The sequence below is a fragment of the Aspergillus aculeatinus genome (genome assembly GCF_003184765.1).
Source record: "Aspergillus aculeatinus CBS 121060 unplaced genomic scaffold BO66scaffold_57, whole genome shotgun sequence".
In the NCBI taxonomy this organism is placed as follows: domain Eukaryota; kingdom Fungi; phylum Ascomycota; class Eurotiomycetes; order Eurotiales; family Aspergillaceae; genus Aspergillus; species Aspergillus aculeatinus.
Window position 1 is genome coordinate 53153 of NW_020291526.1, and position 23744 is coordinate 76896.

Here is a 23744-nt window from a genome sequence, read left to right on the forward strand (position 1 = left end):
ATTGAATGTTGTCTTTCATCGACCAGATCTAGCCGGAAAAGTGCTTCCCGGTAAGACGATGTCTACATCTTCGAAATTCTTGGAGATATAGTGGGGACGATCATGCAGCAAATCGGCTCTTCTTCCGAATGCGGTTGCCATAAAGGTAGAATATGTACCTAATCAGAGGTAAAGAAGCATTACAGTCAGCACTCATAGCCAGATTGACTCCAGGGATAGTAAGATTGCTGCCGGAGAGAAAGAGACGTGGATGTGCTTTCAGGCGTTAGACATGTCATGTTGCCGCCGCTGCAGATCTCTATGCAAGGGGGCATCGGCGGTCCGCCCAACGACATTGCAGAGTTGGCATTGAAGGCAGACAAGACGACACAGACATAACCATCAAACACGCAACAAGGAGTACTTACGGGAATGGTGCCATAATAAGGGTCAGAAAAGCAAGAAGCGATGTTGCCCAGTGATAGCCCAGGTTATTGTACACTGGAGTCATGTGTCAGCGATCGGCGATCAGGATGCATTTCCTCCAAGGATGGCAGATCTCAGCGTGGAATCAAACAGGCTTGGAAGTAGACGACGACACTCGGTTTGATTGCGCATGAATTTACCACCCCCAGGCTTTCCGTTCGAGCTGAAACAGAGGGGACATACTTTGAATACCGAAAAGAGGGAAAACTCCGCCAAAGATAGAGCGCGCAAAGCTGTTCGCGGCCAGGGCACTGGCAGCATAGGTCGGATACGCGTCAACGAGAAAAGTGAAGATCCCCGAATATACGAGAATGGTCCTAAGAGCGACGAGTCAGAATTGATGAGAGGCGAAGAAGCTCCAAAGAAGACCATGTCTGAACGAGGGGCGCATGAATATTGGTACAAGCAGGAAGCTCACACAATGCAGAAACTTACCCTGCTCCAAAGAAAGCACTGCCGATGAGTGGTACGATCCAGTGCACGTGGGGATAAATTGTCCAGGCAAATATGAATAGGCCGATGGTGACAAGGGGACCCCCGGCAATTGCTGCATTATCATTGCCATCAGAAGCTGATCAAACTTAGAGCATGGCAAACATACCTGGTGGGAGCCGCCACTCTGGCTGGAAGTCATCCAACTTCCCAGTCGCCTTCTCGTGATTTTCCTCCAAGCGGACATAGTTACGGCGCCACAATGGGTCCGTGAAAATGGCAAGGAGCATACCGACGAAGAGGCCGAGAAAGCAGAGACCGCGCTGCCACAGCTCAAAGCCATAAACGTTTTCGAAGACCAGCTGAAATGCACCAAAGAACAGATAGAGAATACCCAGCAGAATAGCTGAGAAGATGCAAAGGTTCAAACACATTGGCTCCATGGTCAGCAGGAGCAGCGGTCTGTAAGTAGACCGCAAAACTGTCTGTGCTACCGAACGTTGCAGTTTTTCAATCGGCGCCTGCCACCTCTCATCGCCTGTCTCTGTGCGCAACTTCCGGGCTTTGCGTCTGAGCAAACTGCATGACCGATATCAGGTGGCGGTCATGGGCAAGATCAAGGTACGATACAGAAAATGCCACTTACACAGGATGATACGTTTCTGGCACAGAGGAAACAATCAGGATTAACAGAATGCCTGTCCATATCAGGAGGACATAGAATGTCCAGCGCCTGTAAGACAGTCAGCCAAGAAAATTCGTTGGTTGAGCAGGGAAGAAAGCTAACCAACTGGTAAATTGGTTGATGAACCCACCAACACTGGAGTTGTCAGCATGCCTTGCAGCGTCATGTTATAGTGACCAAGAACCTACAGTGGACCCAGCTCGGGTCCTATGAAGGGAGAGCTGGTGTATAGCATCATTGGTGCGCTAAGCTCATGGCGGGCAAACAGGTCGCCTACAGTACCACCGGCGACACTCAAAAACGCACTGCCAGCAATGCCACCAAAGAAGCGACAGATAATCAATGTTTGGATATTTTTGGCTACTGCACAGGGTACGAGCCAGATCAAGAAGAATGAGAATGAGCAGATGTAGATATATCGTCGACCATAAAACTACTGGGATGTCAGTCGATTTGTCTGTTTATGCGCGCTGACAGTCCAGGTCCCAGAACAGGGAGCAGAGAGTTGCACAAACCTCGGACAAAGGAGCTAGGAAAAGCGGCCCGACCGCTTCAAGGATTCTAGGTTAACATTGCCCACACTCTGGAGGGGACGGTCCTTCAAACTCATCGGACTGACTTACCAAGGCCCCAGATGAAGAATGATAACCCCAGCGTTGCGACCAGCCGAGAGCAGTTGAACTCCTCTATTAGCTGGCTGTAGGTGACAGTGTACATGGACGATGTGCAGGTCCTTCAGACAGACGGTCATATCAGCGTTAATCAGATACATGCCCCGGGGTTGGACACTTACACGCAAAGCGAGCCTAGAGAGCAGATAATCACAATCAGCCATCTCCGCAAGGTGTTGAAGTTGCGCGGGTTCATCGGGTCATGCTCGTCCCAGCCGACAATGAAAGCATCAGGGTCATCAGCAGCTAGCCCTTCCTTTCGACTTGGTATTTTCTCGACCTCGTCGTCGTCTGGCATGTTATAGCTATAGCCATCAGTCAGGGAGTAGCTACGCGAGTGCACTCGGCGCATCTGGCTCTCATGTGACGTGACGCGACCTGTGATGGGAGCATAAGCCCCATCAACCTCAAACTCCGGATTCCTGGCAGTCGCATAGTTTCCGATATCTTGATGCGAACTCGCGGAGCTTCGGTCGAGATATAGACCGGACGTCTCTCGAGAGACCTCCTCGGCCTGCCCAGATTCAGACATGGTGTCGGTCTGGACTAGATGAAGGACTTTATGCGACCATGGAAACAATCAAGATTTGCGATCTAATGAGTCTCCCGAGTTTATGCGATCCTTATTCTCTGTGTGTTCTTATTGCCGGATGAACTTCGTCGAGTTGAATGCCAGTTGCTGCGGAATACGGAGTATATCTTCTGCAGAACCGGGAAGCGATCTGCAGGCCAATTCGACGGGAACTGACAAGTATCGGAGAATTACTCTCACTAAAGCTTGTGACGGCTTGGTCAATGCGATAGGCATGGGCATAGAAAAGGAACTGAGGTGTCAGTTGCAGAAGAACGAGGGGGACGAAAAGGTGAGGAGGGATTGACCGAGAGAAAGTCGGGGAAATGGCAGCTAGTACTGAGCAAGAGACGGAATCCCCACTCCGACCAGGAAAGCGAGCCTTGAGCCGAATGAGGAGAGCTGTTCCGCGGGGTGCAAATGATGAATTCAACTGGTACGTAGTTAGTTACTCCTAATGGCTTACATATCACGATTAACTTAAAAGAGGGCCCGGCCAAGAGCATTAGCTTATCGCGCTGATCGTTTGCAGGTTCGACAGTGTGTCTCGGTCTTTAGTACGAGTAGTCTCGCCCCTCGGCTTTGAGCAAAGACCGAGCAGCCCACTCACTCATTATTATTTTGACTTATCGGTTGACTCCGAATGACTAACTACAAATACGTACAGTACGTACAGTACGTACGTACGTACTCGAATGATAAGTTGATTAGTTGATACCAATTTCCAGATATAGTCCCTTAGGTTAGGGAGCTGGCCGACATCCGCTGTCATGCTATCATCCAGAACTACGTAATTGCAGTGCATCCATTGTACTCCGTACATCACCCATTTGACCAGAATTCATTCTTACGGAAAATGGCTTCTATTATACTTCAAAGAAAACCTAGCTATCGCCCAAACACAGTCTTCGCCCCACAACCCGCAGAGCAAGATCCCGGCTCTTAAACACAATTGATTCAATAGCCGCCTTTTCAGTCCCAAGGAAAGAGAATACCCCCAAAACGCCAATCAATTCCACAATAGAACAATCGCCGACACACAAAGTGATCAGTCCCAAGGGCATCACAGCCCACAAATACACACACACTCTCTCTCTCTCTCTCTCGCTCGCCAGCACTCTCATTCACTCCTACCCCACCTGCTCACTCGAACCACAGTCAAAGATGTACATGAACACACAGAGAGAAAGTCATCTCACAATTTAGGCGGTGGCCGGCGTTACCTGCGAAGCCGCCTCTTCGCTGGCTCCCTCCTCGGCCCATGAGCCCCAGAGAGCCCGCTTGCCACGGATCTTGATAGGACCACCGACAGTGTCAGGGCGTTGTTCAACCTGAACCGCATCCTTGGTAGCAAGGACGAGGACCTCGAAGAACATCTTAGTCGCATCCGCCTTGGAGGCCTTCTTCTCGGGCAGGATTTCCTGGAACTTGACGCTCTTCTTCTGCGCCTCAGCAGATTCTCCAAGGCGTTCGCGAAGAATGTGGACAGCGTGCTTCGTGCCCAGAGAGACCGGTCCGCTATCTTGAACAATCGCATCGTCGGCTTCCTCCAGTGTGTGACCCATTCCTTCATCTTCACTCAGGTGCAGGGCGTGGTTGTCTTCCTCGTCACCTGGAAAATCGATATCCGAGCGCTGGTGGAGTGTAGAGTCCATACCCACACCCTCGTCAATTGGCAAAATTGTTTCTTCTTCGCCGAGTTCCAAAGCCGGGGCGGTAGCCGCCTCCACGTCCATGTCTGCGATTCCACTGTCACGCTTCCGCTTCAACTCCCCAGCCTTCTGAACTGTGTCGAAAGAAAGCAGGTCCCGAAGTTCAGGCGCCCAACCGCGTCCCCGGTCACCGCCGAGCACACTCGACACAAAATCACCGTTCTTTTGCATATTCATCAAAGTCAAAAGCACGGGGTCCCGGGGTAGCCACGACGAAGGCTTCATAATGTGCGCGCAGTCCTTAGCCTGTTCTTTCATTTCGTGCTGAGGGCGATCGGCTACCGAGTCCAGGCCCATGATAACGACCTTGCGACGCTTCGCCCGTTGTTCGTGCTGGGCGATTGTCTCCTCCCCGGCTTCCTCGTCTCTCTCTTCGTTCGCGGCGGCCTCCTCGTCCGAATCGAGGAGCCTATTGACTCGTTCTTCCGACATATCGGTCAGGACAGTACTTTCGCGCTCAAATCGCTCATCGGCATCAGGAACAGCTTCTTCGGCGTCGCCGAGGTCCATAGGGTCGTCCAATTGCATGAGGTTATCGTGAAAGCCGTCATCGCCAAGATCCATTTTGTCCAAGGGAGCGTCGTCTTCGCCAAGATCTAGGTCCAATTGCAAATTGTCGACATCGTTGAATTTCCCACCATCGCTGAAAAGATCCTCTTCAACGGGGCGAGGGGCGGGCGCATCTCGACCAACTTCCATACTAAAATCGTGACCCAGTGGTGTCTCATCTTCTCCCAGGTCCAGATCAACCAGCGTGTGGTCTTCGAGGCGCGCAGGTTCTTGTGAGGCCGAGCGCCGCAAGCCAGTATCGGGAAGAAGTTGGCTTCCAAAATCCATAGATCCTGGTCGCTTGCCTTCAGGTTCCAAATTGAGCGACTGCGGGATGAGAAGAGCAGAGTCCAGGTTCATAAACAAATCGGATTCGGTGAGGACGTCCGGCAATGTGATGCCACCGGGGGCGACGACCGTGGTTGTCAAGTCATTGTTGTTTGTTAGGCGGAAGGCCTACACCGTTAGGTGGTTAGAAAACAAGAGATGAATCAATTAATGAAACGACAAGACGTACCATCTTGATTTTCATAAGAGCCTCGTTACAATCATCCAGGAGATAGCGCGCTTTGCGGCTATAGATACGGACCACACCCAACAGCAGCTGACCACTGAGTCGCAATGCCATGGGCGCCTGTCCTTGGTCGACGATGGCGCTAACACTGCTTTCGATATCGGACTGCAGGATATGCGACTTCGAAAGCTTGCGTTCTAGGTTAGCGGACAGCCAGACGCGGGCCAGCGGCCCGGTCTTCGAAAGAAGCGTCTCCGAGTAGAACATATTGGCGCAGAAATAGTAAAGATCAAGCCAAGTTTGATGAGTAGAGGAAGCCAACGATAGCAGAACCCTTCCAAAAAGAAGTCCGCCCGGTGCCGGGGGGGGGTGGTGGGGGGTTTGATGTGTGGTGATAAGTTCCCTGGCAACCAACGTACGATGACGCGCCGGGAGTCGAAAACAAAAGGATCAGCGAGTGGTGCTCGCCCCCTACGGCGTTTTGAGGAGGTGCGACCACACGGACCCGACAGATTTGAATCAGGTAGTGGGTAAATGTGATTGGATAGTAGTCGCGTTGATTGCGACCTCAGCGTAAGCCCGACAACAAATAGGTTGGAGGGGAAACAGTAGGCTGAGAGGTGGTTGAGTTGAATGGAGAAAAGCAGGCGGTTGGGGGGGGGTGTGAAGTGGGAGGATGAAAGGTGGTGGTGTGGTGGGTGTGGGATGGGATGGGATGAGAGGAAACAAGAGGGAGCGCGTTTCCTGGAAGGCGGAAGGGACTGATTGATTGACTCGGGCTGATACTGATACGGTACTACAACATTTATTACCACTGGCAGGTAGTAAACTGAGCTGAGCTGTGGTTGCCCAGCCTCCCGCCTCCCCTCCCCTCTCGAACCCATGTCAGCTGATTGGCGGTAAGACAAAATGGCTGGGGTCACGTGGTGTCACCCAGCTTTGTGTCTGTTATGTAAGCAGACACTCAAGCAGTTGCACTGCGGCTCGCACTAGTCCTAGTGCGGCATCCACGGATCAACGCGTCATCCGGAAACACTAGTCTGCATCGGGGAAAGCGAAAAGAAAGCCTGTCCCAAAGAGGCAGCAAAAGACTCGAGCTGAGCCCGTCTTGGAGTGCGGTTGAAGGTCCGATTCAATACTCAATAATGATTTTAGCTTGTAGCTTGGTCACTTTGCTTCGTATTTGACCTGCTTGCATAACAACCTTGAATCTCATCCCCTTCTGTAAATCGTTTGCGCCTTGCACTTGATTTCTGTTATCGTGACTCTCCGACCATTACTTCTTTAAACTCAGGTCATATACTGAGTACATACATAGACACGACTACTAATCAGTGCCCGCAAGCCGACCCTCCCCTCGCAGCACGGCCCTGTCCTGTCCCTGTGTCCACATGTTAGTGACCACTGACCAGTGACCCCCCCCCCCTCCCCCCATCCTGGCTTAATCCAATTGAACTATTATCGATGCAGTTACGGCCAGCTCGCGCCTACGAGTACTAGAACGTGGCTTTCTCGCCGTGCCCGCCGTCTTGGAATTTTCCTGCGATCTGGAACATTCACCCTTTCTTCCCCTAAAAGCCACACATCCCCCTCAACCATACACTCCTTCAAGTTGAAATTTGGTTCCCGACGGGATGGTAAGAGCTGGTGCTTGATCTTCTTGGGCCTTATTTTTCTTCCCTTTCTTTCGACAAAGCATGAGAGATGTCAAGGTCCGAAACGCCCTCGCTACCTCTTCATAATGCCCAGATCGATTTGAGGCCCCAATCGACGACACCTGCAGGTGTACGTTCTACTATCTCCCCCTCAGTAAGTGGACGAAAGTTTGACTTCGACGACCGTCGCATTCCATGATCCGTCTGCAGCGATTTATGTGGTTCATGGGCACGACTAATCTCAAGCGTCACGCACTGGATAGACATCCACCTCTACGTATTCGCTGCTAAGCCCACAAGAAACCGCCGAGCGATTGCAGACCTCGCTCATTCATGGACTCACTCCGGCGGAGGCAGAGGTTCGCCTCGCACGCGATGGACCGAACGAACTACCTCATGAAGACCCGGAGCCTATCTGGCTTCGGTTTTTGAAGCAATTCCGTGAGACCCTAATTCTGCTCCTTCTGGCCTCCGCGGGAGTATCCTTCGTCATGGGTAATTACGACGATGCGATTAGCATTACCCTCGCCGTCACTATCGTCGTCAGCGTCGGTTTCGTCCAGGAATACCGGTCGGAAAAGTCCTTGGAAGCCCTAAACCGTCTCGTCCCACATCATGCGCACCTGATTCGCGATATTCCTTCGAATAGTCCTCCCATAGCAAACTCGGGCGCGGCAGCCACTGTGGAGATCGAATTACAGGAGCTTCAAAGCAAGAGCCCATCTATTTCCAACGCCGTCAAAGCGTCAACCACAGTTCCAGCAAACGAGTTGGTGCCTGGTGACTTGGTCCTGTTCACCGTCGGAGACCGCATCCCAGCCGACATTCGAATCACGGCAGCCACGGACTTGGCCATTGACGAATCCAACTTGACTGGCGAAAACGAACCAGTGGTCAAATACTCCGACGCCATTCGCAGTTCGAAGTCACTCCCGATTCAACCACCGCGATCACCGTTCTATGATGCACCTGCCAGCGGCGCGGTTGGGGCAGATATTCGTTTGAATGAGCAGCACAACATCGCTTTCATGGGAACTTTAGTACGCTCCGGGTATGGGCAGGGGATTGTCATCGGAACTGGTGCGCAGACCGAGTTTGGTAGCATTTCCATGTCGCTACAGGAAATTGAAAGTCCACGGACTCCGCTGCAGCTATCAATGGATCGGCTCGGCCAAGAGCTGAGCTACATCTCCTTTGGGGTCATCGCACTGATTGTTGTGATCGGCTTGATCCAGGGTCGGAAGCTTCTCGAGATGTTCACTATTGGTGTTTCGCTCGCAGTTGCTGCGATTCCAGAAGGTCTTCCGATTATTGTAACGGTAACTTTAGCTTTGGGGGTTTTGCGCATGGCCAAGAGAGGGGCTATCATGCGAAGGCTACCCAGTGTCGAGACCTTGGGATCGGTCAACGTTGTGTGTAGCGACAAGACCGGCACGCTGACTCTCAACCACATGACTGTAACTAAGATGTGGCACTTCGATTGCTCGGAGCCATTTGAGGTTCATAGCGACATCACGTCACTGACTCCAGGGCCCGCGGCTCGGACCGTGCTTCGCATTGGTAACATCGCCAATAATGCCAGATTGTCTCGTGTACATGCGAATTCTCCGGCTAGCGCATCCTCCGCTGCCGTGCTGTCCTCAACTGATGAAGGGGCTTCGGGAAGCGTTCGGAGCAGATGGGTTGGGCAGCCGACAGATGTTGCGATCCTCGATCTACTTGATATATTTGGTGAGGACGATGTTCGCGATCGAATTAGCGCTCGTGTTGCGGAGACACCTTTCAGTTCCGAGCGCAAATGGATGGGTGTCATTATCGGCAGCGGCACACCTAGCGAATCATCCTCACTTGCCGCTCCAGGGGGCACTAATATGGCCTACATCAAGGGTGCACTTGAGCAGGTCTTGGCGCGTTGCGATACCTACCTGACCAAGGACGGGCGGGAGGTGATTCTAGATGAACCTCGACGACAAGCCGTGCGGCATGCGGCCGAGCAGATGGCATCAGAAGGCTTAAGAGTCCTTGGTTTTGCTAGCGGTGTATCGAGAGACGGTGGTAAAGGAAGGACTCTTGGCAGCCGGTCGGGTACGCCTGCGTCACGCACCAGTCAAGGCGATGACGATGAGCGGTATACCGGGCTTGTCTTTGCTGGGCTGGTAGGAATGAATGACCCTCCCCGCAAGGATGTACACAAGTCTATCCGGCGATTGATGGCCGGGGGCGTGCGGATCATTATGATCACTGGAGATGCCGAGACTACTGCAGTTGCTATCGCTAAGAAACTAGGAATGCCCGTCAATGATACCCCTGGGTCCCGGCCCGTCATCAGCGGTGAGGAAATCGAGCGGATGAGCACGACCGAACTCTCCCAGGCAATTGCCTCGACTTCGATTTTCGCCCGCACGAGTCCAGACCACAAGATGAAGCTGGTTCGCGCCTTGCAGGCTCGCGGGGATGTGGTAGCCATGACTGGGGATGGTGTCAACGATGCACCGGCCCTGAAAAAGGCGGATATTGGGATCTCTATGGGCAAGTTGGGAACTGACGTCGCCAAGGAGGCGGCGGATATGATCTTGACAGACGACGACTTCTCGACCATTCTGCGAGCCATCGAGCAAGGCAAGGGCATCTTCTACAACATCCAGAATTTCATTACCTTCCAACTCAGCACCAGCGTGGCTGCCCTCAGTCTTGTTTTGCTGAGCACAACTCTGGGCTTCAAGAATCCACTGAATGCGATGCAGATCCTCTGGATTAGTAAGTAACTCTGGTTCCATGTCGTTTCTATGCCCTTGCTGATCTATTTTACCTAGACATTCTTATGGACGGTCCTCCAGCACAATCCCTGGGCGTGGAGCCGGTTGATCCCTCTATCATGAACCGCCCTCCGCGCCCGAGGTCAGCTCGGGTCTTGACGAGGCCACTCATTCAGAGAGTTCTGACCTCGGCCATGGTGATTATGCTCGGCACCTTGGCCATCTACGTGTACGAGATGGGCGATGTAGATGATGTCGGTCATCCCGGCAAGCGTGCGCGCGTGGTCACGGCTCACGATACGACGATGACTTTCACATGCTTCGTGCTGTTCGATATGTTTAACGCCCTGACCTGCCGCAGCGAGGGCAAGTCGGTCCTGCGGGGCGAGATCTCACTATTCAGCAACAAGATGTTCAATTACGCCGTGCTGGGCTCTTTGGCTGGGCAGGCGTGTGTCATCTACCTGCCATTCTTACAGCGTGTGTTCCAGACGGAGGCGCTGAACCTGGCACACCTTTTCAAGCTGGTGTGCATCTCCAGCAGCGTCTTCTGGGTAGACGAGGCGCGGAAGTATTATATGGCGTTACAGCGGCGGCGGGCCGTTGGGGTGGGATACAGCTCCAATGTCTGATAGATGCATGGGTATGAGTCGGTGGGCTAGGTATAAGTTTATGGGTTAATAGTGTCATCGTGGCTTATATGTGTATAGAACAAATGCTACGGTTCTTGTGTATGTTACTTGATATTGATAAATAGAACAACGCAGCTTGGCTATGCGGGTTTTGCGCGCGATATCATGCCCCGGACTTGACAGCGTGTAGATTGTATGGCTATCTGGGCAGGTATAATAAACCCAGACCAGTCCATAGTATGCACGCGTTAGGGTTAGGGGGACTTGCCGGCGACGTAGCAGAACTGGCTTGGGGAAAATACCGGGTCGGGTCATGGCGCAGGCGCTGTTGACAAAAGAAAACGGCGCCACTGGCCTGCGCTCCTGTTGTCCGACCTTGCTCCGTCTAGCGATCATACAGGGAACTTGAGGCAGTGGGCCCGGATATCTCAGATGCTGAGAAAGAAGATGACATAGAAGCAAAAAGAAATGACCTACGCAGGGCTCGAACCTGCAATCTCTTGATTCGTAGTCAAGCGCCTTACCATTGGGCCAGCAGGCCTTGCTGATGTAGGGGTTTTCTTTTTAATGCTCTATCCGCCTAATTTTGGCTCTGTGGTTGCCATTTGTGCACTTCGATTGCGATCATGCAATGTACTCACATTTTCTATCTTGTGATATTCCGGCATTATTGCTGTCGATGAGGCCCACTGTCTCTCTTAGATGCTCTCTTCTTCGTGTTCGATGCTTACCAGTGTTGATGGCAAGTTGCAGGGGTTTGTTCCTCATCCGAGTAGGTATATATTCCAGGCGGGCGGCTCTACGTGATCCGAGAGGTACCAGGGCAGGTAGGTATATGGATACTGAGACTGCACGCTTGAATAATTACACCAAATCCGCGCAAGGGATGCAACTGCGACGAAAAGATAAGCCACACGCGTAATGTATACCCAACGAAGGCAAGCAGGGATGGGAGATTATGCATCACGCACGGCGCGCCTAGCGCAACACCAAGCTTTATCACCACAATGTAGAGTCCTGAGGCACATAAGACACAAGGGACAACGGCCATTATGGATGGCTGACCAGACGCCACATGTGGACAGATAACTATAGATTGCAGTGTCGTGCGATTAAGCACCCCCCAGCCCCGAGAGGTACAGTGCATGCTCAACCCCAGATTCCTTCAAATAGGCTGATAATTGGCCCTGGTCTGCTCCCAGAGGGGCCTGTCGCGCCCCCCTTGATCGGCACCCAGTCATCATGCATGCCCTACTCGCCCCGAAGCAGACTTGCATCGTCCGGAGACGAAGTAGCCAAGAGGGACATGAGGTGAGCACCGAAAGGCACAGCAAAGATACCAAAGAACACACCCGCAAGCCTACGAATGAGCCACAGCCATCACGACCACAAAATGTTTGCCACAACATCTAAGATCTCCGTCTCGGTTATCAACTCGCAATGCGAGAGGTTCCCACGTTTCGTCGGACCCACAAAAATTCTTCTTGCCTCCTACGTACCATCCCCCGGGCAGCACCTTTTTTTTTCTTCCCAATCAATTTTCTTCCTTTCTTTTTTTGGTTCCTCTTATTAAACACCAACCCACCCGATGCTCCAAGATCATGTTCCAACCCACCCTTAGCATCACTTCAAATCCGGAGACCCGTGCCTGCTATTTGGTGCCCGGGGAAATCCCCAAAGATAGGCTTGCGTGGAGACACGCCGGGCTGTACTCTCCGCCGTATGTAAGCACATAATCAGGTGTAGATTACATCATCACAGCCCGGATGGTCTAGTGGTATGATTCTCGCTGTAAGTTCACACTTTACAACATACCACAAGCAAGACATCTCTAACTTTCCTAGTCGGGTTATAGCTCAAAATGCGAGAGGTCCCGCGTTCGAATCGCGGTTCGGGCCCTGATATCTTTTTTTTTTTGGTTCTATTTCCAGCTACTGAAGTTCAATGAGCTAGTAATGAGTATTGGGGGCGGAGGGCTCATCGCGTTCCTCATTTCCCCGATGCCCGCCTCGGGAAGGCTCGGAACCCTCTCCGCGGGTTGCGCGCCCTGCTCTCGCAGTCGCCGCCGGCCCGCCGAGTGTTTCGGAGACCTCCGGTATAGGCGGATTGTTTGTTCGGAAAAATTTCCACCCCGTTGAACCCGCTACGAGGCAGTATGGGTGTAGTCCGCTGATGCGGTCGGTCGAAACCAGCTTTGCTCATATGGCGGCAGATAGAATGGATGCACGTTGATGACTGGTAAGCAGATCAGGTGTAAGCATCGTTGCCTTGTCCGCGGCAAACTCATGTACTACTTGAGTAACTACCGTTGCAGTAGAGGCCTAGATTGGAGGGTTCGATCCAGTGCCCACAGGACACTGGACAGAGGAGCAAGAAGGGTGGGCAGGTGGGGTCAAGATGGACTCCATCCATCCCTTCGCCCCCAGGCTTGTACCACCCTGTCTTCTGCAGCCAGCCCGGACCCAAGCTCTAGGTAAGTCACCTAGTCTATGACTGCAGGGTTGGTGGAAGAGCCGATTTGAGTCCCGATGGCCCAGGCACAATAGCCTTGGAGAAGGCCTGCCGATATTCGGATATAGACCTATGTACTCCGTAGTTTAATCTACGTCTGGTTGCCTTAGTGAGCTACTGGATGAAGGCTAGTTCGTATGTTTGTCAACTTAATTTGGGAAGTCTACGGATACGTATATCTTCTCCGCTTGGTAACTTACCACCATGCTCTTGTCTATGTCAACATGAGGCCGTGTCCGATTGACCCTAGACTCTAGCACAACGGCACTTCAATGTACGGAGTATTCAAAGGCGCATAGACCTTAGCTACTAGACGGATAGCCAGGCTGACTGCCTGCGGGTGATTTAGGGTAGTCTATCCTTCGCAGAGGAAGTTTTGACCCACAAACAGAGGGGCTTCCATTGGCCAAGCTTCTTGTTATCAGCACGATGGAGCCGCTTGACGCTTGGGCTAGACTGTTTCCGGCGGTAGCGGAGCCCCAGCCCGGCTTGGGTGGCGTGCAGCACCTTATCGTTCCCTCCCAGCCAATCGTTCCCAAGCAATGATGAGCTCAGAGAAACCAACTTTGATAAGACCGTATCTTTATCTTTCCCTTTCCCTCCAGCCAAATTGAGGTTCCACGGAACAGGCTGAGTGGATTCCTCCAAACAGAATGGAAGGAGGCAGACAGGCAGGCAGGCAGGCGAGACTGAAACTGTGAAACTTCCAACCTGGGACAACCTGGGACAACCTGGGATCGACACTCCTCCGCAAGAGAGTTTTCGTATCATTCGTAATGGTGATAGTCCATCTGGGGGACAGGGGCGAGGAGTCTCCGTACGCAACCTTGAAATTGTTTCTTGTTTCTGGTCCGCGGGTACTGTATAGGGACGACTGCTTGGACCGGAACCAATATCATTCATGGGAGACATCGTGCCGGAGTGCCAAGTCTCAAAAATGCGATGCCTCGAAATCCAGCAGTAAGCGACCTCTACTTACAGCCAGTAGTGAAGTAGGCATTCAGATGCAATCTTATGCTTCAAGCCGACCGCTGTCCGTTTTGTTATCGTCGGGAAGGAGCGATAGGGAAAGCGAGGTCGATAGGATGCATGATACGTAGCTATCTCCCTACCGTAGCTGCCCGGAGGTCCCTAGGCATAAATACAAGTTCATCGAGCCCTGTTGTCCCATTGAATGTCGGGGAATTTTTATTTCTTCTTCTCGCCAGACCAGCCGGATCACATTGTCAATGCTGATGGAGAGGCGGACGGTGATGGAGGGCTGATCCATACATGCACTAGGATGAATGGTCAATGTACAGTACTGACAGTACTGACAGTACATACCACCAGTGCACTATATCCTCCACAACCAACAGCTCTCAAGCCACTTGCTTCAGTGACCCCTCGACTGTCCTGATGCATCGGAGGGTCAGGTCTGGGCAGTACATCTTGTCCGCCAATGGTGAGGCCAATGGAAGCGAGCGGGATGAATGGTATCTCGTAACCTTGATTGTGATACCGAAGTTGAGAGCAGTTGATGCTGATGACGGTCATCCGGGGGCTGACAGGGTAGGGTGATCAGCTTATTTGCTGACCCCAGGATTCCTCCGCTGTCGCGCGACAGTCAGGACGCAGGAAGCATTCCCTGTGCTTCTGGATATATGTCTACATAGAATATACTATGTAGATAGCTGATTTGATTTCAGTAGGATTGGGTAGGGGGTGCCACCGACTAAACCGCATCCTGTAGGCGCATATCGAGCCTTGCCTGGTTTCGGGGTGGTCTGCCCCGTCCCTTCCCGGCTTTTGCCACGAGGGAATAATCGACTCGAGAGAAACATTGGCGGGTGGACTGATTGACGGACAGATAAAGCTGAAGAGAGCCATTGACTTGGCACAGTCGATGAAGAAAGATGGAAGATGGAAGATGAGAAATGTTCATAACTAACGAATGAGAGTACTCTAGATTGACTGCTCTCCTCATCAATCAATCAATACATGAATGTACTGAGAACAGTTGATGTATGCACCAGTGCTGGCAGTTATCATTGAGGAAAGTTGCAAGGGTTCGCCGTTCGGTCGAGGATCGTCGGGCCCGAGTTTATTTTATCCCATTTGATTTTTCAACTCTTTCATTCCCTTCGTTATCGCACGCCCCCAGATTGACCACCTTATTTCGAATTTCAATTTTCAATTTAGTATTTGGATTTTATTTTATTTTATTTTATTTTATTTTTACCCTGAAGTCTCTTTTCCCGATAGTCTTTTTATTTTTCCCGTCCAGTCCATCATCATGAGCTTCTTTTCCATTTCATCATCTTCTCGTTCTCATTCTCATCTTCATTCTCAGTTTCCCTCCATCAAAGGTTGCCTGAAAGCCTTCCAGCTGCTTATCTCTCGCTTTCCGACGCAGTTCCAGCCAGACAGGGCCGATCGGTTTCATCTGGGCCTGGGAGCATAGCAATTCTTCGGTTCACCGTGAAAAAAACAGCTCCACCTTGACCCTCCGGTGCCCAACGGGGGGGATCGGGATCCATTCTTGCTTCAATTCAGAACAGAACAGAAGAGTTCAAACTTCAGGGAGTCTTTCCCACTCTATAACTATCTACCACTCAATACTCAAGCGTCCTGTGGTTTTGAGTCGACCCACCCCGGTGTCTTTCCAGAAAACTCGTTGCCAGTCAATTACACTTCGTATTTATATCTTGCCCACGCCTCCGCCCCGTGGCGGTTTCTCCTTCTCCACATCCGACGGCGGAGTTCTTCTACTACGCATACTAGACTCCTCTTACTCCTCCTACTCCTCCTACTACTCCCCTCGACTTACTTCATCCATCCTCTTCCTCCTCCTCGCCTCTCAATCCCTCTTTCCCTCCCTCTTTCCACTCTTCTCTCCCTCCGTACCGTCTCTCCCTCTCAACTGACGTTGATTCCGTCAATCATTCCGATCTCGGGTTGACTACGCCTTCAATCTCGACTCCTCCCTCCCCTTCCGAACCTTCTTTTGTCACGCTCTTCCTACTCACCCTCTTGCCGTGCTTGACTTCTCCCCAGCTCCCTCCTTGAATCACCTGATACCCTTGGTCATAACAGAAGGAACAGAATATCTGGTATCACTCGACATACTGCCACTGGTTCATCTCGTCACTTCACCCCTCCGCCATCCGCCAGTTCTCAGTGTGAGGACAACTTGGGCGGTGGTGACTCAATTCGCTCTCAACATTCTCGCCATATCACCTCAACTGCCTGCTCTAAACTCTACACTATCCGCCAACTAAGCCGTCACAATGCCGGGCAACGTCGGCGTCTACATCCCTAAATATGCGTCATACAACTGGACGGGCGCACCCTCCGATTACGAAGCCCTTGCTACTAATGAACTGGGAGGCGATTCTCGTATGTGATCCTATGCGGGCTAGACAGCCTCCCATTGCCCCTCACATCAATGCTTACCTCGGTCATAGGAACGGAGAACCTGAACAAATGGTTCCAATCCGGAGACCAGGCCTTCATCATCGTGTCCGCTGCCATGGTCATGGTCATGATTCCCGGTCTAGCGTTCCTATACTCTGGTCTTGCCCGTCGAAAGTCGGCTCTCAGCATGATCTGGGCCTGTATGGCTTCGTTCTCCGTCGTCACGTTTCAATGGTACTTCTGGGGCTACTCCCTCGCCTTCTCACCCACCGCCACCAACGGATACATCGGCAACTTGCGCAATTTTGGTCTCATGAAGACGCTCGCCGATCCCAGCCCTGGATCTCCTCTCATCCCAAATCTGCTCTATGCCTTCTATCAGGTACACCCCCCCGCCTTGTTCATGGATTTCTCCAGGAGACTGACCCTGTCCTTGGTCTTCAGATGCAATTCTGTGGTGTAACGGCAGCTATCATCATGGGAGCCGTAGCTGAAAGAGGTCGTATGCTACCGGCCATGGTGTTTGTTTTCATTTGGGCCACCATTGTCTACTGCCCATTGGCATGTTGGGCTTGGAATGTGAATGGGTGGGCATACAAATATGGTGTCTTGGATTATGCGGGTGGCGGCCCCGTTGAGATCGGGTCCGGGTTGTCTGCTTTTGCCTACTCCATGGTCCTCGGTCGCCGTCAGGAACGGATGATGCTCAACTTCCGCCCGCACAACGTGTCGCTTATCCTGCTGGGGACTGTCTTTCTTTGGTTTGGATGGTTGGGATTCAACGGTGGCTCGGCTTTTGGCGCTAATTTGCGTGCCACCATGGCGTGCTGGAATACCAATCTGACTGGAGCGTTCGCGGCCATGACCTGGGTTTTGCTCGATTGGCGTCTTGCACGCAAGTGGTCCATGGTCGGCTGGTGTTCCGGCACTATCTCTGGCCTCGTCGCAGCTACCCCGGCCTCGGGTTATATCCCTCCCTGGGCCAGCGTGATTCTGGGTGTCGTCACTGGCATTGTTTGCAACTACTCCACCAAGGGTAAGTCCGATCATATCCCCACTGCATGGATACACTGATTCTAATAAGTACAGTGAAATACTGGGTTGGAATTGATGACTCCATGGATGTGCTTGCTGAGCACGGTATTGCCGGTATCGTCGGTTTGATTTTCAACGCCTTCTTCGCAGATGATGCAATCGTCGGGCTGGACGGAGTCAACACGGGATCCGGCTCGGGTGGTTGGATTATTCACAACTGGAAGCAACTATACATTCAAATCGCCTACGTCGTCGCCACTTGCTCCTACGCCTTCGTCATGTCTGCCATCATTGCATACGCCATCAACGCCATTCCCGGTCTCAAGCTGCGCGCCTCGGAGGAAGCAGAACTTTTGGGTATGGACGACGATCAACTGGGTGAATTCGCCTACGATTATGTGGAAGTCCGCCGTGACTACTTGGCCTGGACTCCTCAGAAGCACGATCAGCTGGAGGATGGCCACGAGATCCCTGCTGCAGCGCGGTACGGTATCGGCGAGCACAGCGAAATGATGCTAGACGGACACGCCCCGGTTGGCGTTGACAGTCGTGGCTGCAGCGAAGGCGACTCGGGCATTCAGGAGATCAAGATGGCGCCGGCGCCGCGCCAAGTGGCCGAGCACCATCCGGCACACGATCACGAGCTTGAGCCCATGGGAGAGCCGGTAACGGCGATTCCCATGCAGGAGAAGACCGACGCCTGATGAGCATTTCGCATATTTGTTATCTGTTTTTCTGTTCTATTATGATATCCAGCGTCGCCTTGCCCCCGAGCCAGCTTTTGCGGTTGTCCTCCATTTTCTGTGTACTATTTTCGGTGTGGGGATTACTCTTCGGATTATCTTTTTTTTTTACCCCTAAACATGGCGTTATGTTGGGTCAGCACACCCGCGGGTTCTGTATACCTCTCTGCTGGGTGCTTTGTATATACTAGCTTCTTTAGCTGGCGGGAGGATTTTCTTCAGTGCTCAGGATTGATACCAGCACAAGCATAGATTCGATTAATTTGAGGAAATATATATAAATCGATGACGGTGCAATTAAATTAGAAAAGCCATTCAAGCTGATTTTATTAGGAGGTAATTTCAGATCATCACCCACACTAACTCGCTCACACCACGGGCTCAGTTGTCGTCCGGCCTGGCGAGAAGAAAGCTCATGGATCATTGTCTAGCTAATTTGTCACATGCATGGCCAGCGGGTCTCCACGGCACGTGCTGCAGAGCCGCAACCCACTGTACCATTTTATGTTTGAAGTACGCAGTAGCTGGAAGCAAACAATCTTCTTTGATCAGCGGGCATTGATCGTTCCTCGCCCGATAGCCTTGACACGAACCCTCGGAATTTGATACTATATGCAGTTGATAAGTACATACGACTAATTTCACTCATCTCTAATGTGTACCCTATGTTTATGTGTATTGTACATTCATATCATCCACATGCAAGCCCTTTGACGGGGCAAAATGGGGCGGACTGTTCCCTTCCCTCTTATGTACGTTTAGCTAGTCACCCTGTCTGAGTACCCTGCCTTTAAGACTGGATCGGAATGGAAGGGGGTCTTAAGCTCGTCGCACCATGGCCCGAATCCTCATCCTCTCCTCCCGACTCAGCTTCTCGACGACTTCCGCCGTCTCCCCGCCGCGCATCACATCCTCCCACTCGTCCTCGTCCATACCCATCACCAGCACCATCTGCAGACAGCGCACGAACGCGTCACGGTGCCGATACCGGCCCTGCGAGCCGCCGACGTCCACCGCCGCGCCGACCACGCCGGAGACGTCGCGCTCGAGCCGCGTCGCCCCGAGCGCGTTGACCCGGCCGTGGTAGCTCCAGAGTCTCTTCTCCAGGAGCCGCGCCAGATACGCCACCGTGACGGTCAGGAGGCGGTCGAAGGCCGAGGCGGTGAGGATGCGGCTGATGGGGAGGAGCAGCTCGTTCCACGCGGTCGCGAAGCGCGGGCGCACCAGCTCCGCGCCCGGGTCGGCTTCCCCGTCGGCGGCCGCCGCGTCGGGGGCGCCGATGATCGGGTCGTCCGAGTCGTAATACTCGTTCATGCTGGGGATCGCCGGGGCGTTATAGACCGTACGGACAGGGTCGTTGTCGTCCCGGGGCTGGTATTCGATGTCGCGGAAGGCGTCCGACAGGATGGGCCGGAGGCGGTGTTTGATGACATTGTTGAAGATGACTTGTGTGCCATCGTTGAGGAGGTCTGTGACCTTGGACTCGAAGGTGCTGGCGAGGGAGTGTAGGGTTTGAGATGCCAGTTGGGCTTCTGTGGGGCTGGGGAACAGGGCCTGGATGGGGTCGGTGGTGGTGGTGGACGAAGGTTCGGATTGGCTGGCAATCTTCTGTTCCGTATGTTTGTGAAGGATGCGCCGGATGTAGTCGACTGCGACGTCGAGGTTGTTGATGAGCACGAGGAAGGGGATGGTGAGCGATTCCGGAGGCTGGGCGCCTTGGACCGCGGCGCGCGGATAGCATTCGTCACGCATCTTCCGCTGGGTCATGCCGATGAAGTCAGAGCCGAGGACGCGCGAAACCGTCGGGACGACGTTGGTGACGATGCTAATCTGCGAGGTTGCAAGGGACTGCTGCAGGACTTTGTTGACAATGTACATGATGTCGTCAACAGCGGAGGTGATGTGTGGTGGGTCGGCCTTCAGCGGCTTATGCGGGTTGAGAGTCAGGCCGGAAGGTTGCTCGTCGAGCTGAAAGGCTTTTTCTACGGATCGACGGAAGAAGAAAGTCGTCATAGTGTTGAAAGGAGCGGCGAGACGTTCATTGATCTTTCTAGCAAGGGAGGATTCGCGAAGAAACTCGGGAAGGGCGAACTGGTTGGTGGAATCATTCTCCCCCGGAGGCTGGCAATTAGTCAGTATTAGGTTACAGTTTGGGGGAAACACCAAGGCAAACTACATTACAGGTGTCTGCTAGGAAGCGGCAGTATAATGACCAGCGTCCTAGCATAACGGCCATCTCGTTGAGGAGCCCGTCGATCTCCTTCATGTCGACGCCTTCATCCTCGGCGGCTCCGTCGCGGGTGGCAGGTGAAATGGATCGAGGCGTGCCACCGCCGCGCTGGGGCGGCAAGAAGCTCTGCACGAGGAAAGTAAAGGCATAAGATTTGATATCGGTCAGCTTGCGATCTACGTGGCGCTCATCGCTCCAAGTGTCAAGGATGATGCCACCCTGAACATCAGCCTCAAGCTGGAGGCGCTCGATGACGCGGTTCATCTTGCGCGGGCCATAATGACGCTCGACGAGGCTGCCGTGGCCGTCAATAATCTGGGCGATATGTTCGAACAGCTTGGTGAGTGCGCTGGCATAGAAGAAGCCGTCTTTGGCCTGGCCGCCAGAGGCATTAAGATTGGATCGAGCGCGAGCGGCAACACCCTGACAGACGTAGCGGCCGTAGACGTCGAGACCGACCTCGGAGCGGCCAATCAAGGGAAAGAGCTTGAAAAAGCGAGTGATGCGGGCACCATTGTTCTCCTGGACGGCCTTGTCGAATTCACGCAGGAAGAGACCGCAAAGTGACTCGGCGGCGTTGTCGAGGGTGACATGGGGCGGGTCAGGCACCTCCGCGGTGGGCACCATCTCCGCCGCGAAGGCCCCGTGGATCACCTCCGGGGGGATCTTGGCTGCGCGGTGCAGGTAGCTCGCCGCAGTCTCCCAATCCTGCGGGGCCCCCATCGAGCCAGCCACTCCCAGCACACATGCCTTTAGCTCAGCAACCTGATCTACCACAGCGAGGGTAGCCTTCACACGAGATTGTTCGCGGTCTAGACGACGAACCGCGCTGGAAATCCGATCGGCGGTAGTGGCCGCATCGGCGAGCATGCCATGGCTGATGGCACGCGTGGTACTAGTTTGTGAGCCCAGGTTCGCACGAAGCAGATCTAACCGTCCAAGTTCGCGCGAGAAGTCCTTCTGAGAAGCTACAAGAGCATCTAGGCGGGCAGTCACCGAAGCTTCCTGCTCATGTAGGTGAGACAGCGTGGCCTTGATCTCGGCGACGGAGCTGGCGTTGAAGACGGTAGTGACGGTGTTGGTTGGGCTGAGTCCGGCGTCAGGGTGGCCATTGACCTTGCCAAGGGGAGGGTTGGCCATTGCCGATAAGAAAAACGAGCAGCTCTGAGCTGCGACAGCAGTCAATGTGTTATTCCGAAGGATGGAAAGGAAAGGAGGCCATCGAAGCCATTCCGAACAACATGGCATTATTACGGAAGGCGGTCAGCGGGTGGGGCTTGCTGCCTCAGGTGTCAATTACAGTACATTGATTAGTTAGATAACTGTATTTAGTAAGCATAATTCTGCTTAAACAAGAGACGGAAAAGCTAGAAGGTAGATAGCTTCTTTAATACAAGCCTGACTCGTTATCAAATAGTGATCAGGCTGGTGAGTGTAGCTGTTTATACCGAGTAGCAGATGGTTGACACCTGAGGCGGAAGAGCAGCTAATGTTGACGATGGGCTTTTCTTTTTTCGGAAATTGACCGTTTTTCATCTCGACGTCATTTCGGAATTTCTTCCCATTGCATTGCACGCCACTTTCGGCTATTTCTTTCGTGTCTCGAGGGGATCACGCTCTTCTCGACGCGCCATAACTATAACTGCGCACGAATCATCACTTACATTACTATTCCATCAAGTACGGCCTTGAATTGGCCGTGTTGTTCGCATCATGGGCAACGAATCCTCCACGGACGTGGACGAGAAGGCCCCCCCATCCGTGCTAGAGAAGCGCACTATCGAGGCAGTCGCCAAGTATATCCTTGAGAAAAATGTGCGACGCATTGTGGTTATGGTAAGACATCTCCGGACCTCAAAACAGAGTAGTTGCTGACAAGAGATACCCGGCAATCAGGTGGGTGCAGGCATCAGCACCTCGGCCGGCATTCCCGATTTCCGCTCCCCTGACACGGGCATTTATTCCAACCTGGCCTACCTAGATCTGCCCGATCCCGAAGCCGTATTCGACATCAGTTTTTTCCGCGAGAACCCCAAGCCCTTCTACACCTTGGCCCGCGAGCTCGCTCCGGGCCGATACCGACCCACGATCGCACACTCGTTCATCAAACTGCTCTACGACAAGGGGCGCCTTCTAAAACATTTCTCGCAGAACATCGACTGCCTTGAGCGTCTGGCAGGGGTGCCGGGGGAGAAGATCGTTGAGGCCCACGGGAGCTTTGCAACCCAGCGGTGTATCGACTGCAAGGCGGACTACCCAGAGGACCAGATGAAGGCAGCCATTGCTAAGGGAGAGGTGCCTTACTGTCCAGAGTGCAACGGGCTTGTGAAGCCGGATATTGTTTTCTTTGGGGAAGCGCTACCGTCGGACTTCTTTAACAGCAGCGATTTGCCCGAACAGGCCGATCTCTGCATTGTCATGGGCACCAGTCTGACGGTGCAACCGTTTGCTAGCTTGCCCGGGTTCTGTCGCGATGGGATACCGCGGGTGCTGATCAACATGGAGCGGGTCGGAGGACTGGGGTCGCGCCCAGACGACGTCCTGGTACTGGGGGATTGCGATACCGGGGTGCGTCGATTCGCTCGCGCTCTGGGTTGGGAGGAGGAGTTGGAGGCGCTGTGGGAAGCCACCAAATTGCCGGAGGAATCCGGCGCACAGACGGTGGAGGATACACCGCCTCGGACGCGCAAAGAGCAGTTACAGGAGGAAGTCGAGCGTCTCACGGAAGAGGTCGATCGCACGCTGGGTATTTCGCAGGCCTACGAACAACGTGTCCGCCAACAATTAGGGGGAGCCGTCGCGGGGAAAGCGGATCGCGCAGATCGAATCGATCCGGCGAATAACAGCCGCAGCTCGCATGCGGGGGAGACAAGCACTGAAGGGCTGGCCCATGTCTTCCCCCATCTGACACGGGCCACAAAAGAAGATGATAGATCGGAAAGTTTCTAACCAAGACATTAGGTTATGGCTTATTGGCTTTTGACGAAGACGGGATGGGGATGGGCATGAGAGGGTGAAAGATTGGTTTAGGTGGCTGGTCGACCATTCCGCCCGGATTCGGGCGTCTCGACCGCGGAGGGGGGTTTTGCTGATGAATTCTAATGACCCTGATGAGTAGACGATCGATAAAACAAAGACAGACTAAGACAAGAATCATATTCGCATACAGTAATGATAGGACAGGAAT

The 23744-nt window shown here is 53.1% G+C and overlaps 7 protein-coding genes and 2 non-coding genes across 9 annotated transcripts; 4 read left to right on the forward strand and 5 right to left on the reverse strand.

The window, feature by feature from the left end:
• Positions 1 to 100: 100 nt before the first annotated feature.
• On the reverse strand, positions 101 to 2785 carry BO66DRAFT_414798 (MFS transporter; the record flags this gene model as incomplete). Its single annotated transcript, XM_025649495.1, has 12 exons — positions 101 to 158; positions 408 to 480; positions 649 to 782; positions 901 to 1012; positions 1067 to 1476; positions 1544 to 1630; positions 1685 to 1717; positions 1771 to 2015; positions 2098 to 2132; positions 2206 to 2315; positions 2376 to 2675; positions 2745 to 2785. The coding sequence occupies 12 exons, from the start codon at positions 2783 to 2785 to the stop codon at positions 101 to 103; spliced, it is 1638 nt and encodes a 545-aa protein (XP_025499643.1).
• Positions 2786 to 3651: 866 nt separating this feature from the next.
• Positions 3652 to 6342, reverse strand: BO66DRAFT_358107 (kleisin alpha). Its single transcript, XM_025644918.1, has 2 exons — positions 5603 to 6342; positions 3652 to 5541 (listed from the first exon to the last, which is right to left on the reverse strand). The coding sequence occupies exons 1-2, from the start codon at positions 5864 to 5866 to the stop codon at positions 4027 to 4029; spliced, it is 1779 nt and encodes a 592-aa protein (XP_025499644.1). The 5' UTR covers positions 5867 to 6342; the 3' UTR covers positions 3652 to 4026.
• Positions 6343 to 7079: 737 nt separating this feature from the next.
• pmr1 (Ca(2+)/Mn(2+)-transporting P-type ATPase PMR1) lies at positions 7080 to 10740 on the forward strand. The gene is made up of 3 exons (XM_025646017.1): positions 7080 to 7408; positions 7518 to 10011; positions 10068 to 10740. The coding sequence occupies exons 1-3, from the start codon at positions 7304 to 7306 to the stop codon at positions 10640 to 10642; spliced, it is 3174 nt and encodes a 1057-aa protein (XP_025499645.1). The 5' UTR covers positions 7080 to 7303; the 3' UTR covers positions 10643 to 10740.
• Positions 10741 to 11111: 371 nt separating this feature from the next.
• On the reverse strand, positions 11112 to 11183 carry BO66DRAFT_t280. The gene has a single exon. It is a non-coding gene; the product is annotated as a tRNA-Arg (tRNA).
• A 1219-nt stretch (positions 11184 to 12402) lies between these two features.
• Positions 12403 to 12540, forward strand: BO66DRAFT_t279. The gene has a single exon. It is a non-coding gene; the product is annotated as a tRNA-OTHER (tRNA).
• Positions 12541 to 13454: 914 nt separating this feature from the next.
• BO66DRAFT_194658 (uncharacterized protein) lies at positions 13455 to 14256 on the reverse strand. The gene has a single exon (XM_025642478.1). It carries the CDS (start codon positions 14063 to 14065, stop codon positions 13499 to 13501), a length of 567 nt encoding a protein of 188 aa, XP_025499646.1. The 5' UTR covers positions 14066 to 14256; the 3' UTR covers positions 13455 to 13498.
• A 1671-nt stretch (positions 14257 to 15927) lies between these two features.
• On the forward strand, positions 15928 to 18406 carry BO66DRAFT_194670 (ammonium transporter). Its single transcript, XM_025642479.1, has 4 exons — positions 15928 to 16531; positions 16600 to 16931; positions 16994 to 17585; positions 17639 to 18406. The coding sequence occupies exons 1-4, from the start codon at positions 16423 to 16425 to the stop codon at positions 18286 to 18288; spliced, it is 1683 nt and encodes a 560-aa protein (XP_025499647.1). The 5' UTR covers positions 15928 to 16422; the 3' UTR covers positions 18289 to 18406.
• A 565-nt stretch (positions 18407 to 18971) lies between these two features.
• Positions 18972 to 21734, reverse strand: BO66DRAFT_358114 (Golgi transport complex subunit COG4). Its single transcript, XM_025644919.1, has 2 exons — positions 20504 to 21734; positions 18972 to 20448 (listed from the first exon to the last, which is right to left on the reverse strand). The coding sequence occupies exons 1-2, from the start codon at positions 21695 to 21697 to the stop codon at positions 19147 to 19149; spliced, it is 2496 nt and encodes an 831-aa protein (XP_025499648.1). The 5' UTR covers positions 21698 to 21734; the 3' UTR covers positions 18972 to 19146.
• A 361-nt stretch (positions 21735 to 22095) lies between these two features.
• Positions 22096 to 23695, forward strand: BO66DRAFT_358116 (SIR2 family NAD-dependent protein deacylase). The gene is made up of 2 exons (XM_025644920.1): positions 22096 to 22393; positions 22454 to 23695. The coding sequence occupies exons 1-2, from the start codon at positions 22271 to 22273 to the stop codon at positions 23504 to 23506; spliced, it is 1176 nt and encodes a 391-aa protein (XP_025499649.1). The 5' UTR covers positions 22096 to 22270; the 3' UTR covers positions 23507 to 23695.
• The last annotated feature ends 49 nt before the right edge of the window (positions 23696 to 23744 follow it).